The sequence below is a fragment of the Pan paniscus genome, chromosome 15 (genome assembly GCF_029289425.2).
Source record: "Pan paniscus chromosome 15, NHGRI_mPanPan1-v2.0_pri, whole genome shotgun sequence".
In the NCBI taxonomy this organism is placed as follows: Eukaryota; Metazoa; Chordata; class Mammalia; order Primates; family Hominidae; genus Pan; species Pan paniscus.
The window spans coordinates 78507188-78523576 of NC_073264.2; the positions used below are offsets into that span (position 1 = coordinate 78507188).

General features: G+C 41.6%; 2 protein-coding genes across 12 annotated transcripts in view; both read right to left on the reverse strand.

Moving 5' to 3' along the window:
* Window positions 1–5440, reverse strand: part of NOXRED1 (NADP dependent oxidoreductase domain containing 1) — a 34704-nt gene extending 29264 nt beyond the window's left edge. The window contains exons 1-2 of one of the 2 annotated variants that reach the window (XM_008960975.4): window positions 2964–5440; window positions 1620–1791 (exon numbers count right to left, since the gene is read on the reverse strand). In XM_008960975.4, coding sequence (XP_008959223.1) covers window positions 1620–1774 — 155 coding nt within the window. In that variant the 5' untranslated portion in view covers window positions 1775–1791; window positions 2964–5440. Of the gene's footprint in view, window positions 1–1619; window positions 1792–2353 lie in introns of both variants that reach the window. The other variant, XM_055097320.2, reaches the window with a different exon arrangement.
* A 121-nt stretch (window positions 5441–5561) lies between these two features.
* Window positions 5562–16389, reverse strand: part of VIPAS39 (VPS33B interacting protein, apical-basolateral polarity regulator, spe-39 homolog) — a 31307-nt gene continuing 20479 nt past the window's right edge. For 6 of the 10 annotated variants that reach the window (XM_003808871.7, XM_034937926.3, XM_003808874.6 and 3 more), the window contains 8 exons: window positions 14736–14811; window positions 14151–14285; window positions 13155–13196; window positions 12736–12825; window positions 8569–8655; window positions 7894–7983; window positions 7258–7362; window positions 5562–6524 (listed from right to left, as the gene is read on the reverse strand). In XM_003808871.7, the coding sequence (XP_003808919.1) occupies window positions 6504–6524; window positions 7258–7362; window positions 7894–7983; window positions 8569–8655; window positions 12736–12825; window positions 13155–13196; window positions 14151–14285; window positions 14736–14811 (646 nt within the window). In that variant the 3' untranslated portion in view covers window positions 5562–6503. Of the gene's footprint in view, window positions 7363–7893; window positions 7984–8568; window positions 8656–12735; window positions 12826–13154; window positions 13197–14150; window positions 14286–14735; window positions 14812–16389 lie in introns of all 10 variants that reach the window. The other 4 variants (XM_063596349.1, XM_063596347.1, XM_063596350.1 and 1 more) reach the window with 1 other exon arrangement.

The window sequence follows — 16389 nt, forward strand, 5'->3', positions numbered from 1 at the left end:
TTTCCCTCCAAAGGAGAAGCCACAAATTAGGCATTTTCTCCTGATCACCTGAGGCTGGCTTGAGGAAAGGGTTATCTTAGGTGAACTGCAATGGCTTTTCTTACCCCTGTAAATACAGCTGTTCTTGGATTTGTACCTCTCCAGGGCACTACAATTTCTTAAGTGCTTGCTGGAGGTTTCATAAAGGCTTTTTGGACCATATATTGTTGTTAAGTTAGTGTCTCGAGGTTACAAAGTCTGGAGCTTCCTATTTCTTCATCTTACTGATACCAATCTGAGACAGATGTCAATTTTTATTGCTATTAGATGTGAGTGCATTCCTTTCCTACGATACACCCACTCTTTCTAGTTTGCTATTTCAAATCTGCAGACTTGAGAAACCAGATAACTTGGCTTTTTAAGAAGGTTATGACTTATAAATGGTTTATAAAAACAAAACAGTGTTCATTCAGCGTACAACTTTAAACTACAAAAACAAAACAAAAAAGAACAGAACTGAGAAACTAAGGATGAAGATTTCAGACCACTATTTCCAGAGGTTCACTTACTGTTGGTGCTGGATGTGTTTCCTTGGCGCAAGATTAACCAAGTCAGACTTCTGAATACATAAGGTATACTTTCGTTGCTGTATGACAGCCTTATATTTGTTCTGTATTTCTGTAAAAACCAGTGTCTTAAAGCTCTGGATTTTGCTTCTAAGCAACATAAGTCACACTCTAAGCCTTCTCTCCTGGTTGAAAGAACACTTTCTCTTAGTGCCTGATCCTTCCAAATATAAAATGCCACCTGTAAGTTTCATATATTGTTTTCTCCCAGTCATATTGAGTACCACTAATAGGTTTATGCATCCTTATCTCCTTATCAGTAAGCCAGTCAGTAAATTCACTGAGAAGCCTGCCTCCTTGGACATGTGCTGTATCTATAAACATGTTCAATTCAAATTTGGTCCCACCATCTAGGAATTAATCTAACTTCAGAGAAAAACTAAGAAGTAGAGTGAGGAGGTGACATATGCTCCCAGAGTGACCTGGAGTTGCAGAATTCAGGAGCCTAATTATAGGTACCTGCTTCACACACATTTCCTATTTAAGTGTCTGAAGCCATATTGTAGAAAGATATTAGAATCAAGACTGGACTGACAGCTTTTCTGCAAATCAATATTCCTGGTTTCAAGGAAGTCACTGGCACAGGGCCTGTGAAGTCCCGGGTAGCCTTCCTTTAAGGGAGCATTCCACTATTACCTCAGCCCCAAAAGAAAGAATTGATTCCATTTGCATTCCTTGCCAATAGATAAGGAATGGCTAGACATTAGCAACCGTGGAGGGCAAGCTGGTGGTCATGATGACTGAGTGAATGGATGAATCAATGATCATTTAATCAATCCATCCACTAAAAGGTAATCACTACTAATCCATGCTTTATTGTGTAACCACGGCCAGGGGACCCTGGTATAGATTTTCCTGTCCTTTTAGACCAGGAGTCATTGACTCTGGGTTGGAAAAGATAGGATCACAATCCACCAGCCAAACTTACCCTCCAATATAAAAAAAATTTAAGACATTTGAATTCTCAGCAGTGAGATTCTTGTCGATCTTCCTGAATTTGGATACTGGGCTTACCTCAAATTATATAATAGTTTGCAGAAGAAGGTTGCATGGGCACAAGCCTCGATCATCAGTCCCCGAGAACGGCCCTGCAAATACAGCCAGATACGATCTTCCTCTGGAACCCCATACTCAAACTGCAGGGACTCAAGGTCCTGGAGCATGTCCATTTCCAAGCCACTATTTCCTGCAGTGATAGACACTAATCAATTTGGCTCCCTGTCCCGGTAGAAAAGGGGTCTATGTAGGAGGTGTGTGTATGATGGTGTGTGTGCCCAGGTCACAAGCACTCATGATGATGGGCTTCAGCACCTCTCTACTCCCAGATTCTGAACTTGGAATTCACCTCTCTTGAATTCACACTCTAGAGTGTGAGTGTTTGAGGATTCCTAATCACTGGCTGCCCATGAATCCTGGACTCATGAAAAACCTGTACAGAAACCCAAAGTATTGTTTCTCCACACAGGTTACAGGCACTGTTTTCGGCAGATGAATTTACAACAGCAATTGAGTTTTACAGGTATTCTTGGGCCAGGACGTTTTCCCTTCCATTCCCTCCTGCATTTTGGAAATAGGACTGAACACATAGAACCACATTTCAAAGAAATGCTTCCCTTTCACTAAACTCTGTTCTCCACAGGGTACAAAATAACCCAAACTAAGTATCATTGTCCCCTGTCTAGGGCAGGGACATCTAGATTTTACAAACTAAACTAAGTCATATAAACCCATCTACATATATCTATCACCAAACAGAGAAGATTGGCTCTGCTCTTCAGTACTTCTGATCCTGGAAGGTAAGAACTACATTTCTATGGAGAATTACCCAAGAAACTTGTGATTATGACTCCTTAACTACCAGATTACAGTCTCTAAGTCTTAAAGAGGCCAGCCCCACGTAGAGGTTTTCCTGAGCTGCGTATCAGGACATGAGTTCCTTCCACTATTTCTAGAAGTACTACACTAGAGCAGTATGAGACCCTCCTTTTCCCAACAGAAGATTCTGGATTTCTAAGGGTTTTTTTTGCAGACTAGAATATCTTACAGATTTTAGCACTACTTGAGTTAGTTTACAACTCCTTCTTTTTGTGTTCAAGAAACCAATAAAATTTTTTCAGGTGAAATCCACATAACATAAAATTAGCCATTTTAAAGTGAACAATTCATCAGTACATTCAGAATGTTTTGCCACCACCTCTATCTTGTTGCAAAATACTTTCATATTCCCAAAAGGAACGCCTACACCCATTAAGCAGTTACTCCCTATCCCTCCCCACCCTCAGCCTCTGGAACCACCAATCTGCTTTCTGTCTGAATGGATTTACCTATTCCAGATATTTTATATAAATGGAATCATACCATATGTGACCTTTTGTGTCTGGCTTCTCTAATCCCTTTTATAGGAAGGCTGTTATATGACGACACCATCTCTTTAAAAGCAAAGTCTCACCCGGGCGTGGTGGCTCACGCCTGTAATCACAGCACTTTGGGAGGCCGAGGCAGGCGGATCACTTGAGGTCAGGAGTTTGACCAGCCTGACTAACACGGTGAAACCCCATCTCTACTAAAAAGCTGGGCATGGTGGCAGCTACTTATTAGCTGGGCGTGGTGGCACGTCTGTAATCTCGGCTACTCAGGAGGCTGAGGCAGGAGAATTGCTTGAACCTGGGAGATGGACGTTGGTTGCAGTGAGCCGAGATTGCGCCATTGTACTCCAGCCTGGGCGGCAGAGGGAGACTCCATCTCAAAAAAATAAAAAATAAAATAAAATAAAATAAAAGCAAAGTCTCTGCACTTGAAATGAGGGGCATGGACGTTCTCATCAAACCTAAGAAACATTTTCTTACACCAAAACAGTCAGTAGGTCATCCTAATGTTGCCAAGTAATGCTTCCTGCTCCGAAGGAAAAAGAAGCTCAAAACCTAGATTAGCATGACCAATGCAGCATACAAGTTGTACAGACATGAATTCTAGGCCTATCCTTTACTTATGCATTCTCAAAAGTGGGGATCAGTTGTTACATTTTGTATTATGTCACCTTGGCTAGGCTGAACTGCAATTTCCAGAATTCCCTTCCCTGTATGTTTCCAGTTAAGGTGGACCACCAGAGATATTTCTATGCAAGATCAGGAGGGTGGAAATGAACAGCAACCAGTCTGTGTTTCAGTGTGCATAATCAGGGGAAGTACTTTTGTAGTTCACACATGTTGTTGTTTATCTGCTGAGTACCTTGTTGGTGAGGGGCAACAGTTGGGCCTGTAACTGCTACATCTTCCCTCGTTCCTTCTTCAGTTGCTCCCTCCTGGGCCAGGTGTTTTTCAGTTCCATGACAAAGGCCACTAGCTTTTCCAGCAGCGGGACACCCACCTCATCAAGGTTTGAGGCTGTGAGAACTGACATGGGTCCCAGTCCCTTCTCATGGTTTCTAGCTTGTCCCTGCTCACTCACTTTATAATGATCTTCCCTTCTTCACGGCCTTCCCTATGGATTTCAAGCTCTACCACTGGACATGAAGACAACTACCTTAAACACACCCTCCAGCTGCCATACTTGAGTGGAAGTACTCAAACAGAAAAGACAGGCTCTACTCCTCAGTACTTCTCATCCAATTTCTCTAAACAGGTCAGAGAAAGGTCAAATTTCTCTAACAAACTGCAGATCTAGATTAGATTAGATTAGATTAGATTATGCATATATATGCCTAGTGGTTCTGCTTCTCTAAATGAACCCTAACCAATATACTAGTTAATAAAGTAACCACTGTTTGTTTGAAGATGAACCAATAATTTTAGTACAATCTAGCAAATTAAACTCGTTTCTTCAACAGCAAGAAGGATGATCAAGAAACGAACTAAATATGAGGTTACCTGGAATTGCAAAGTGGAGGAGCAAAAGATGGAGTCTGATCCCCTTAAAGCAGTTTCTCAACACTGGTGTTACTAACATGTGGGCAGGATAATCCTTTGTTGTGGGGCTGTCCTGTGGATTGGAGGGTGTTTAGCAGCATCCCTGACCTCTACCCACTGGATGCCAGTAGCACGCCTAGTGTGGCAACAGAAAGCAACTTCAAACATTGCCAAATGTCTCTTGAGGGGCAAAACTGCCTCCAGTTGAGAACCATATTGCCTTAAGGCATGGCATGTGCCTCTGTAGGAGCATCTTCTCTTTGCCTTCTATGACTTCACCCACTCCACAGTCACAGGAGCACAGAACTCTACAAAATGTTAGCTGGGTGTGGTGGCATGCGCCTGTAGTCCCAGCTACTCAGGAGGCTGAAGCGGGAAGATTGCTTGAGTCTGGGATGTCAAGGCTGCAGTGAGCCATGACGGTGCCGCTGCACTCCAGCCTGGGTGACAGACCATGTCTATTTAAAAAAACAGGCTGGGTGCGGTGGCTCATGCCTGTAATCCCAGCACTTTGGGAGGCCAAGGCAGGCAGATCACCTGAGGTCAGGAGTTTGAGACCAGCCTGGCCAACATGGTGAAACCCTGTCTCTACTAAAAATACAAAAATTAGCTGGGCGTGGTGGCAGGTGCCTGTAATCCCAGCTACTCGGGAGGCTGAGGCAGGAGAATCATCTGAACCTGGGAGGTGGAGGTTGCAGTGAGCTGAGAGCGCCACTGCACTCCAGCCTGGGTGACAGAGCGAGACACCATCTCACAAACAAACAAACTCTACAAAATTTTAGATTATCTAATGAATCCAGAGAAAGAAAGGGACTCACCCAGCATCACATAACTAGTTAGTGGTAGAGCTGGAAAAAGTCAGGTCTTGTGTCTCCCAGCACCGTGCTGTTTCTGTTAGCCACACAGCCCTGCTTTGCCATAGCACTGTTACTCTATAACCTGACATGTGCTGACAGGCTGCTGAATGCAGTCACTGAGGAAGACTTGTAATGATCCTAAGATCCTGAGCAATTATTTCATCATTCTGCACAAAACCACCAGGAGCGGGAGAGAAGGCACCAAGGAAGAAATACCTTTATTAGGAGTCTAGGCATGTCAGAAAAACCCAGTTCAGTCACAGAAAAGGAGGCAAATATTGGTACAGAGCAAGAATCCAAGTGTGAAAATAAAACCTCCATCTAAATATCCTAACAGAAATGCTGCTGAATTTAGCCCAGGTGAAACTTCTGAAAGCTCCTGGTGAAATGAGATTTTTGCATAAAGAGAGAGCTCTCCAGCACTGCTGCATCTGAGCTTCTTATAAAGTGACGGGTCTTGGCTAGCAGTAGAGGAAGAGATAAAGGGGATGTCTCATCACCCAAGCAAGGTCATCTGTGTTCAAGTTAGAGAAGAACCTTAGGGTTTTGGACAGAGTAAACTGGGGCAGCAGAGGGAAAATGGCTGAGGAAACACAACGTCTAGGCTGTGTGTGGCATAATGTGGAGGGGTCTGTGCAGTCTGGTGTGAGTGCATCTCCAGGAGGTCTTGGGAAACACTGGCATTCCTTCCGGAGGCCATTTTGGTTCTGTTCTGACTTCATTCAGAGCAGAACTGCCAATGTCCAGTGCCAAGTCCTGGATCATAATTAGCTGAGTGGAATGCAGTAGCCACCCTATGACTCCCATACCTCTTCCTTTCTGGAGCAGTCACTTTTCTCAGACCAAGTGAGATCTTACCCAGTAGGGGCCCAATCTAGAAATCACTCCCACCTTCATATGAGCACCAGGTGGAGAGAATCATTCTCATGACTCAAAGCTTTAGATCTCGATCCTCAGATGATGTTCCTTGGACAGAAGATCAGTCTGAAGTTATCTGTGTCAAGAGTAGCTGGCACTGCCCGTGGGGTAATGGGCCCAAGCGATGTGATGCCGCAGCTCTCCCAAAGAAGAGCTCTCTCTGCTTTCACAGGCAGGAGAGGAGGAAATGAGGCAGGCTTCAAGGTAGTCAATGCCACTTAATTCTTCCATCGAATTTGCTGTGGAAAGAGGAAACAATGAAAGTGTGTGATCAGTTCTCACTTATCCCTACAGCAAGGCAGAGAAAATGCAACAAAACAAGGCTCAGCTAGATAATGTAAGGAAAAGAAAAAGTAGAATCAGATCAGGAGGTGGGGGATGTTGAGAAATTTTTAAAAATATGTGGGGGAGTTCATTTATTCAAAGATGCATTAAACACCTATTTTGTATTTTACAAGCCTAATTTTGGTCATTTGACCCTAAGGTAGGTTCCAAAATACCTAACAGGGAACTAACTTTCATATTAACAAAGAGCTCAGTAATTTCCTGCTGTGAGAGATGAACCAGCTGTGCTCCCCAGATAGCTAACATCTATTTCACCCACTTCTTATTTTCAACTGGTAGGTCCCATCCATCCCCATGAGACCATACAGTTTGGATATTCTGAATCTGTAACATGTTTTCATACTTTCAATATTTAGTTTCTCCTACCTGCTAGGTTTAACTATTATCACAGCATTACAGTTAAGTCTTAGCTTGAGGTCCCCAGATTACCCCCCTATCATACCGCATCTCAGGAGTAATTTCTGCTATTCAAAGCAGTGCTTTTGACATTGTGGCCAGAGGAGAGCCTTACATACATGTGGCTTAGCCAACTGCAATCCTTCCAGACCTTGGGAACATACATTTGGTACTATTTTGTGAACTGTCTGTCTCCTGAGCCTGCTGGAGGGGTAAACTGTAGCTGCTCACCGAGCTGCTGAGAAGAGCATCAATCTTCTCCTCCTCTGCTGATCCTTTATCTACCTTACTCCTGTATGCTAGCAACTGTTGACGATCCTTCAGGTCCCGGTAGGTCTGTGCATCAAAACAAACAATACAAACCTCCAATCAGCCTCTGTACAGGGTTCTTTTTGCCCAGGATGGTCTCAAACTCCTGGGCTCAAGCAATCCTCTCTCCTCAGGCTCCTGAGTAGCTGGAACTACCGGTGTGTGCTACTGTGTACACATGAGGGCTTATTTCTTTTTGTCATTATCACTTTGACCCAACGCTCAAGGAGAGGCTAAGAGGCTATAGTGGGATAACAGTGGGGTCCAGTGCCCACAGAACTCCACGTTGGAGAAAAGACTACACAGCTTGTATAGCTTGATTTAGTTCTATGAATTCTCCAAGTACAACAAGTTTATAAAAACACAGAGAAAGCAGTCAGAGGGCTGGGAAAATAATACAGGAATGCTGGTCTCCAAACGAACTCTTGCCAGATTATTCTGTCCATTCAGTCAAACCTGGTGGGAGCACCTCAGGATCTTGGACAGAGAATATTATAATCCCCACCCTGCTTCGCCACTGAGGATCTAACGGAGGACTCCCATTTCTTGGGGACTCACATCAATGACGACATCATGGCACTTGAACTTAGTGGCTAAGTTCAACTTCGTGTCCACATCTTCCACCAGATTGACATACTCCTGTAATATCTGTGGGAAGAGGTACTTCCGATTAATGATTCAAACGCCCATAAGGCACAGAGCTCTACAAGGTAGAAAAGAAAGTCTTGAAGAAGGCAAAAGAGTTCAATAGCTAATGTTTCCAGTTCCCATCATCAACCACAGGACTAGTTCTGCAATGGGAATGAGGTAACGCTACACAGTACTTCCATGCTGCCTCAGGAAGCAGGAAAGAGCACACTTCTCCTGATCCTCGAGCCAGATACACATGCCAGCAATGAGTGCTCTAGCTGTGATCCAGTGCTCTGCTCATTTCTCCCTGATGTCTTTTCTCCACGAGTTCTCCTCTTCTATCATTTGAACAGTACATCAGTATTCCACTTGGGCTAACACAGTAGATGCTACTCAGAGAGGACAGTTTGGAATTGTTTCTAAAGGGGAGAAAGGGAGAGAATTTCACTCCCTGGTCTTTTCTGTCTTGAGGCCTATTGCAGCCATTGTGCTGCCTTTAAGGGAAAATAAGAGCAGATCGGGTCTCCCATCACTGACCAGTAAGAGGCTTAAAGTTAGGTCTCCGAGAATATCCTGTACCCAACTCTCTTCAGGACCCATTACCTGCACAGGGGCATTGTTCTTGTGCAAAATTTCGACAACCCGATGGAAGCCAATGGGTGCTCTCTTCTTGGTATAGCCCAGCCAGTTCTGAAAGAGGAAGATGGGGTAGCGGCAGGTAGGCCAGGCACATTCAACACATTCTAGGTTAGTCTGTGTTTTACGATCAGACCAGAATAACGTGGTGGGTGAGTGGGGGTGCTGAGGGATACAGAAATAATGAGAAATGAATTTTTCAGAAAAATCAAGGGATTTGAGAGAGTGGAAATGAATCAGGTTTGAAATAACTTCTTAGATCTATAGAAACGAATGCAGGGAAAAGTCTTGAAATACTACTAAATGGAATAAGTAACTTACTTAATATTTGTAGTATGAACTTATCAGTGTAGAAAATAATTCCATCTTCCATATCTTTATAAGTACAGATGTTTATTTGCAAATTCATGAGGGAAGGTCTGGAAAGCTAGCCATTAAACTTTTAACAGTGTTTGCCTTGAGAAAGGGGGTGAGATAGGAGTAGGTAGAAAATGAAAAAGGAACTTCACTCTTTCTATACTTTAATACAGTGTTTGATTTTGACAACAGACACGTATTGCTTTGTTAGTTAATATAACTAATTAAATAATTAACAAATAGGAAAAACAGAAAAATTTTAAACCCATAATGGAAAAACAGATATTTAAAACATAAACTAATTCATATGGAACCACCAAAGATCCCACATAGCCAAAGCAATCAATGTTAAAGAAAAACAAAATGGAGGCCAGGTGCGGTGGCTCATGTCTGTAATCCCAGCACTTTTGGAGGCCGAGGTGGGCAGATCACTTGAGGCCAGGAGTTCGAGACCAGCCTGGCCAACATGGTGAAACCCCATCTTTACTAAAAATACAAAAATTAGCCGGGCAGGGTGGCGCATGCCTTTAATCCCAGCTACTCGGGAGGTTGAGGCAGGAGATTCACTGGAACCCTGGAGGCAGAGGTTGCAGTGAGCTGAGATTGCACCACTGCACTCCAGCCTGGGTGACAGAGCAAGACTCTGTCTCAAAAAAAAAAAAAAAAAAAAAGGGGTAGGGGTAGGAGGCAACAAGCTTCATGATTTCAAATTATATTACAAAGTTATATATATTAATCAAAACAGTACGGGGCTGGCATAAAAACAAACACATAGACCAGTGGAATAGAATAGAAAGCCTAGAAATAAACCCAAGCATATATGGTCAGCTAATTTTCAACAAAAGCACCAAGAGGACCCAATGGGGAAAGGATAGTCTCTTCAACGAGTGGTGCTGGGAAAACTGGATTTCCACATGCAAAAGAATGAAATTAGACCTTTATCTTACACCATACACAAAAATCAACTCAAAATGGATAATATACCTAAGCATAAGACCTGAAGCCATAAAACTCCTAGAAGAAAACATGGGGAAAAAGCTCCTTGACATTGGCCTTGGCAATGATTTTTTTGGATATCACACCAAAGGCTCAGGCTACAAAAGCAAAAATAAATGGGATTACATCAAACTAAAAAGCTGCGCATGGCAAAGGAAACAATCAAAATGAAAGGCAGCCTATGGATTAGAAGAAAATATTTGTAAATCACATATCTGATAAGGGATTAGTATCTAAAACATATAAAGAACTCACACAACGCAATAGCAGAAACAAAAATTACCAGATTTAAAAATGGGCAAAAGACCTGAATGGACATTTCTCCAAAGAAGACATGGAAATGGCCAAGAAGTACATGAAAAGGTGATCAGTATCACTAAACATCAGGGAAATGCAAATCAAAACTACAATAAGATATCACCTCACACCTGTTAAGATGGCTGTTATCAAAAAGACAAATGATGTGTTAGCAAGGGTGTGGGGAAAGGGAACTCTTGTACCCTGTTGGTGGGAATGTAGATTGGTGTAGCCAATGTGGAAAATAGGCTGCAGTGAGCTACGGTCATGCCACTGCACTTCAGCCTGGGTGAAAGAGTGAGACCCTCTCTCAAAAAAAAAAAAAAATTAAAAATAGAACTATCATATGACCCAGTAATCAATCTTTCTTTTGGGTATATGCCCAAAATAAATGAAATCATCACCTCATAAAGATACTTGCATTTCCACATTCATTGTAACACTATTCATGAGATGTTAACTATTCATGAAATGTAACTATTATAAATTATTGCTGAGAATTTAAATATCTGTAACTTACAAAAATAATAAACAAATAAATAATTCCCTCCCCCTAAAAAATAGCCAAGATAAGGAAACAACTTAAGTGTCCATTGACAGACAAATGGATACAGAAACTATGGAACTATGGTATATATATATAAACATACACACTGGAATATTAGCTTTAGAGATCTAATTACAAGATGAGGACTGTAGTTAATAGTACTGTACTGTAATCAGGAGTTTTGCTAAATGAGTAGATTTTAGCTGTTTTTGCCACAAAAAAATAATTTGAGATGATAGATATGTTAATTTGCTTCACTGTAGTAACCATTTTACTATCTACATGTATCTCATAACATCTTATTGTATAACTTAAATATATACAATATATAATAACAATTATCTTAAAAAAAGAAGAAAGATAACAAGTGTTGGCAAGGGTGTAGAGAAAAGGGACCCTGGTACACTGTTGTCGGTGGGAATGTAAATTAGTGCAGCCATATGAAAAACAGTATAGGCGTTCCTCAAAAATGTTTAAACAGAACTACCATATGATCCAGCAATCCCACTATTGCATATAAATCCAAAGGAAATGCAATCAGCATCTCACAGAGACATCTACACTCCCATGTTTATTGTGGCATTATTCATAAGAGCCAAGATATGGAAACAACCTAAGTGTCCACTGATAGATGAATGGATAAAGAAATTGTGGTACATATATACAATGGAATATATTCAGAACTTAAAAAATAAGGAGATCCTGACATGTGACACCATGGATGAACCTGGAGGACATTATGCTAAGTGAAATAAGCCAGACACAGAAAGGAAAATAACCTCATGATCTCACTCATGTAGGATCTAAAAAAGTCAAATACATAGAAAGTAGTTTCCAGAGGGGGAAAAAAGTAGGTCAAAGGATAAAAGTTGTAGTTATGCAGGATGAATAAATCTAGAAATCTAATGTACAGCATGAGGAATACAGTTAATAATAGTGTAGTGTATACTGGAAATTTGCTAAGAGAGTGAATTTTAGGGGTTCTTACCACACTCACAAAAAATGGCTAACTGTGAGATGATGGGTTAATTGGCGTGACTGTATAATCATTTCACTATGTATATGTAGATCAAAACATTATGTTGTACCTTAAATATATACAATAAAAATTAATTTAAAAAAAGGTAAATCAGTAAAGACATGACAACCAAACTCAATCCAAGGTCTTTGATTGGATCCTGATAGAAAAAAATACAGAAGCAAACCAAAACTAGCTATAAATAACTAATTTAAATATGGACTATGATTAAATGTGTATTACTATATTAATGTTAAATTTTTTAGTGATAAGTATATTGTGCTTCTTTTTTTTTGAGACAGGGTTTTGCTCTTGTTGCCCAGGCTGGAGTGCAATGGTGCAATCTTGGCTCACTGCAACCTCCACCTCCTGGATTCAAGCAATTCTCTCGCCTCAGCCTCCTGAGTAGCTGGGATTACAGGTGCACACCACCACACCCAGCTAATTTTTGTATTTTCAGTAGAGACGGGGTTTCACCATGTTGGCCAGGATGGTCTCAAACTCCTGACCTCAGGTGATCCACCCGCCTCGGCCTCCCAAAGTGCTGGGATTATAGGCGTGAGCCACCGCGCCCAGCCCAATATTGTGCTTATGTAGTATTAAAGGAGAGGTGTTAAGATGTCTACAACTTACTTTCAAATGATTCAGAAAAGAAAAACACATAGGTATAGAAAAAGAGAAAGCATACATGGCAAAATTGTTAATAAATTAGTGATGTGGATAAAGACTATTATACTATTATAGTATATATTTGATTATTATATGAACTATAAAATTCATTCTTTCAACTTTTCTTTAGGTTTGAAATTTTGGAAAATAAAAAGTTGGAGGAAAAATGTAAACCAGTAACTAGAACTTATAACATGATAGAACCCTTCTGTCTCCCAAGGCCTCAGCAGCACAGGGCCAGGGCACACACCTTTGTGGTGAATAGGGCATCTACATCATTCCAGGCTCGAAGTTTGGCACGAGCAGCCAGGGCTGTCAGCACATACTGTTTATCTGGGATCTGGAAAGCAGAGACCAAGAAAAATTAAGGGGAAGTAGAAATACATCAATGGGGGTGCTTAAGAATTTTAGAAAAGACAGACATTAAATATTTCCTGATATTGACTCTGCCCCTTAAAATCAAAAAATTTCTCAGTTCAAGAACTTCTTAATTCCCAAGCCCCAGCACTGCTATAGGCCATTCAGTCTTCTCTCACTTTCCCAAACTCATTCCTTTCCACCTTTAACCTTGAATATCAAAGGACACACTGTACAGGGTTACAAAGCAACATCCACTCCATGTAGTTACCCTGATCACTAGTTTCATAACACTGACCAATTTGTATCTACCTTAAATGTCTTCTTCAGGTTGACGGGACTGCTGAATGTCCCCTAGGATGAAAGTGAAAAAGGAACTTTAGTGATATTGACTTTCCCAAATACCACCCAAGCTCTCATTTTCTTTCCCACTACAGAGACTTTCTACATCTTACTCTGCTGCCATTTAAACATAGAAATTAATTTCAGGGAAAAGCTCCATTGGGAATAGTCAGATACCACTATAAGCTGGCTTATCAAGAACTGGAGTAATAAGTATGGTGCCTTTTCCCATTTTCTGCTAATCCAAATAAGGAGAAAATGTCTGCCTGTTATCATGGAATCCATACTTCTTTGAAAAATTTAGAAAGAAAAAAGAGTAGCCGGGCGCGGTGGCTCTCACCTATAATCCCAGCACTTTGGGAGGCTGAGGCGGGTGGATCACGAGGTCAGGAGTTCAAGACCAGCCTGGCCAACATGGTGAAACCCTGTCTCTACTAAAAATACAAAAAAAAAAAAATTAGCGGGGAGTGGTGGCGCACAGCTGTAATCCCAGCTACTCAAGAGGCTGAGGCAGGAGAATTGCTTGAACCCAGGAGGCGGAGGTTACAGTGAGCCAAGATCACACCACTGCACTCCAGCCTGGGCGACAGAGCAAGACTCCATCTCAGAGAAAAAAAAAAAAAAAGTATCCATAGCTACTTGCCACCCTGCTGCTTTTCTCCACATCACGCTAATCCATTTGATATTGTGGACCTTTGAACAGAGACTTCTACAGGTAATAGCACCAGGGACAGAACTTGCTATGCTAGCATGCCAGTTCACTTGAAGCTACAAACCTTACAAACCTCTTTTCCCTCCTGGCCAGATGAGGTCCTCTTACCCCTGGTGAGGGCCAGGAAAGCTTCCAGGTGGATTTCTGAGAACTATACATACCCATTATTAAGAGAGTACATAAAAGTACTGGATTTGAACTATCTTCTTTTTGTGCAATGAGAGTTTGTGGAATCTTCCATATTTTGCCTGTACCTCAGCCTCTGTGTAGTGATAGAAGCAGGAGTAGAAAAGCGTTGTCACTAGTGGCATGTTGAGGATGGAAGCTTTGCGGGGGTGCTTTCGGAAGATCTCAGTCTGTCCTGCTGATTCTAGATGGCGATCATTTGCCTGTGGTGGAGTGAGCCAAGTGAAAAAAAAAAAAAACAATGTCCATGGAGTAGAGGCAGGAGAAAAATCTTTTAATACTATAGCAGTTGTGTTTCCCACCCTAGGAGTGAAACAAAGAACAGAAAAAGAAAGAAATTGCCTAAGATATCCCCAGAGTAGTTTAAAATCCATAAAATGATCATGAATCCACATTGGATGGAAACAAACAGAAGTGGGGATGACATGGGAGATTCGGGATGAAGAAGAAATACTTCCAGGTTAACAGCTGGTAAGAGAAAAAAGGATCCTAAGAACAATGGAGGAAGGGGGCTATTGTGTACAGGCAGAAAATGAAAGGCTTTTAGAAACCAGTAAGAAATGACCCATGTGCAGAGCATAGAAATCTCCTAGATGCTGAACGGCACTGAGCCTTGGCACTGAAGCAAAAGATATAGAGATGAAGAGTCTAACCTCAATAATGATCTGACGTTCCAGGAGCGTGTAATGGTCCTGTATGTGTGCGGAATCTTCTGCTGAAAATGGCAAACTGGTAGAGTGCCAGAAGGTTAGTACCTTTCTCTATTCAAACAAGGAAACAAACCCAACTAAACCAAATCACCAGCGTAAGTATAAGAGGCTCACGGTGCCTCACAAGTCTGATCTCAGTTCACCTTTAGAGCGTCCCTTAAAGGAAGAAAGACATCGCATGAATGGCGTGAATTTCATATTAAAGGTTTTGCCAATTCAAGAGGGATCCTGAGAGTCCACAAAATACTTATAGTCACTCATAATTTTGCTGATAAATGAATTAGAATCCTCTCATTTTGGGAGTTGGAATATTTGGTGAATGAGTCACAAAGCTAATGAGTGAGCCTAGGCAACTGCCCATCATCCACATCCCAGTGAAATTCTGTGGCTTGTGCTTAACTTACTGAGGGGACACCTAGATTTGTTAGCCATTTTTTTATGGCAGAGTACAAAAGGTAAATTAAATTACATGCCATGGTGGTATGTTTATAGATCAGCAAATATCACAAATGTCAAGGGTCCCATCTTCAACACTGCATTATGTTTTTTGTTTGTCTGCTTGTTTTGAGATGGAGTCTCTCTGTGTCACCCAGGCTGGAGTGCAGTGGCATGATCTTGGCTCACTACAACCTCCACCTCCTGAAATCAAGCAATTCTCCTGCCTCAGCCTCCAGAGTAGCTGGGACTACAGGTGTATGCTGCCACGCCCAGCTTATTTTTGTATTTTTAGTAGAGACAGGGTTTCACCATGTTCACCAGGACGGTCTTGATCTCCTAACCTCGTGATCCACCTGCCTCAACCTCCCAAAGCACTGGGATTACAGGCGTGAGCTGCTGCGCCCGGCCACCTTATTGTTATACATAAAGATGCTGAGGGACAGCGTCTTGCCAAAAAGTCATGTGGTCAATGGGGAAGGCCAAGAATAGAAGCCAGATTTTAAATGCCCAGTTCACAGATCTATCTTTTAGAAAGTGCTGCATTATTCCCCATACTCTGCTCACTCCAGAAAGAATTCTGAGTTTTAATTACACTATTCCAGATAAGTTTTAGCCATAGTGAATTTTTAGAAGAGATAAAGAGAGATGCTATAAATTCTAGTTACTTCACTATTTTAACTTTTCTCCTTGTTTTCCAGAGGCCATATAACATATCTCAGTATTTGGTAACATTAAATGGATTTCACTGATATAATCAAATTTCTAAACATGAAGCCGGGAAATCATGTCATATGAGGAATGGTTGAAACAACCATGAGTACTGAACCTGAACAAGCAAGGACTACTGGGTAGACTCTACACCTGTCTTGAAAGATACAGGGAAGCAAGTTTCAGCTTAACATAAGGAAGCACTTTCCAATAACGAAGGCTGTTCAAAAACAAACTGAGCTGTTTCAAGAGCAACGGGCACCCTGTCACAGGAATATGTGGAGCTGGGTTTTGTAATAAGTTAAATTCTGGATGAAAGCTTGCCCTGGATCAGTGGTTCTTGGACTTTGGGGTTTCAAGGACCAGTAACACTGAAAAAATGCATCAGGTCCCTAAAGTATTGCTATCTTTTTATTACCTAAGGTCATAAAAAAAGGTACAGCTCATTTTA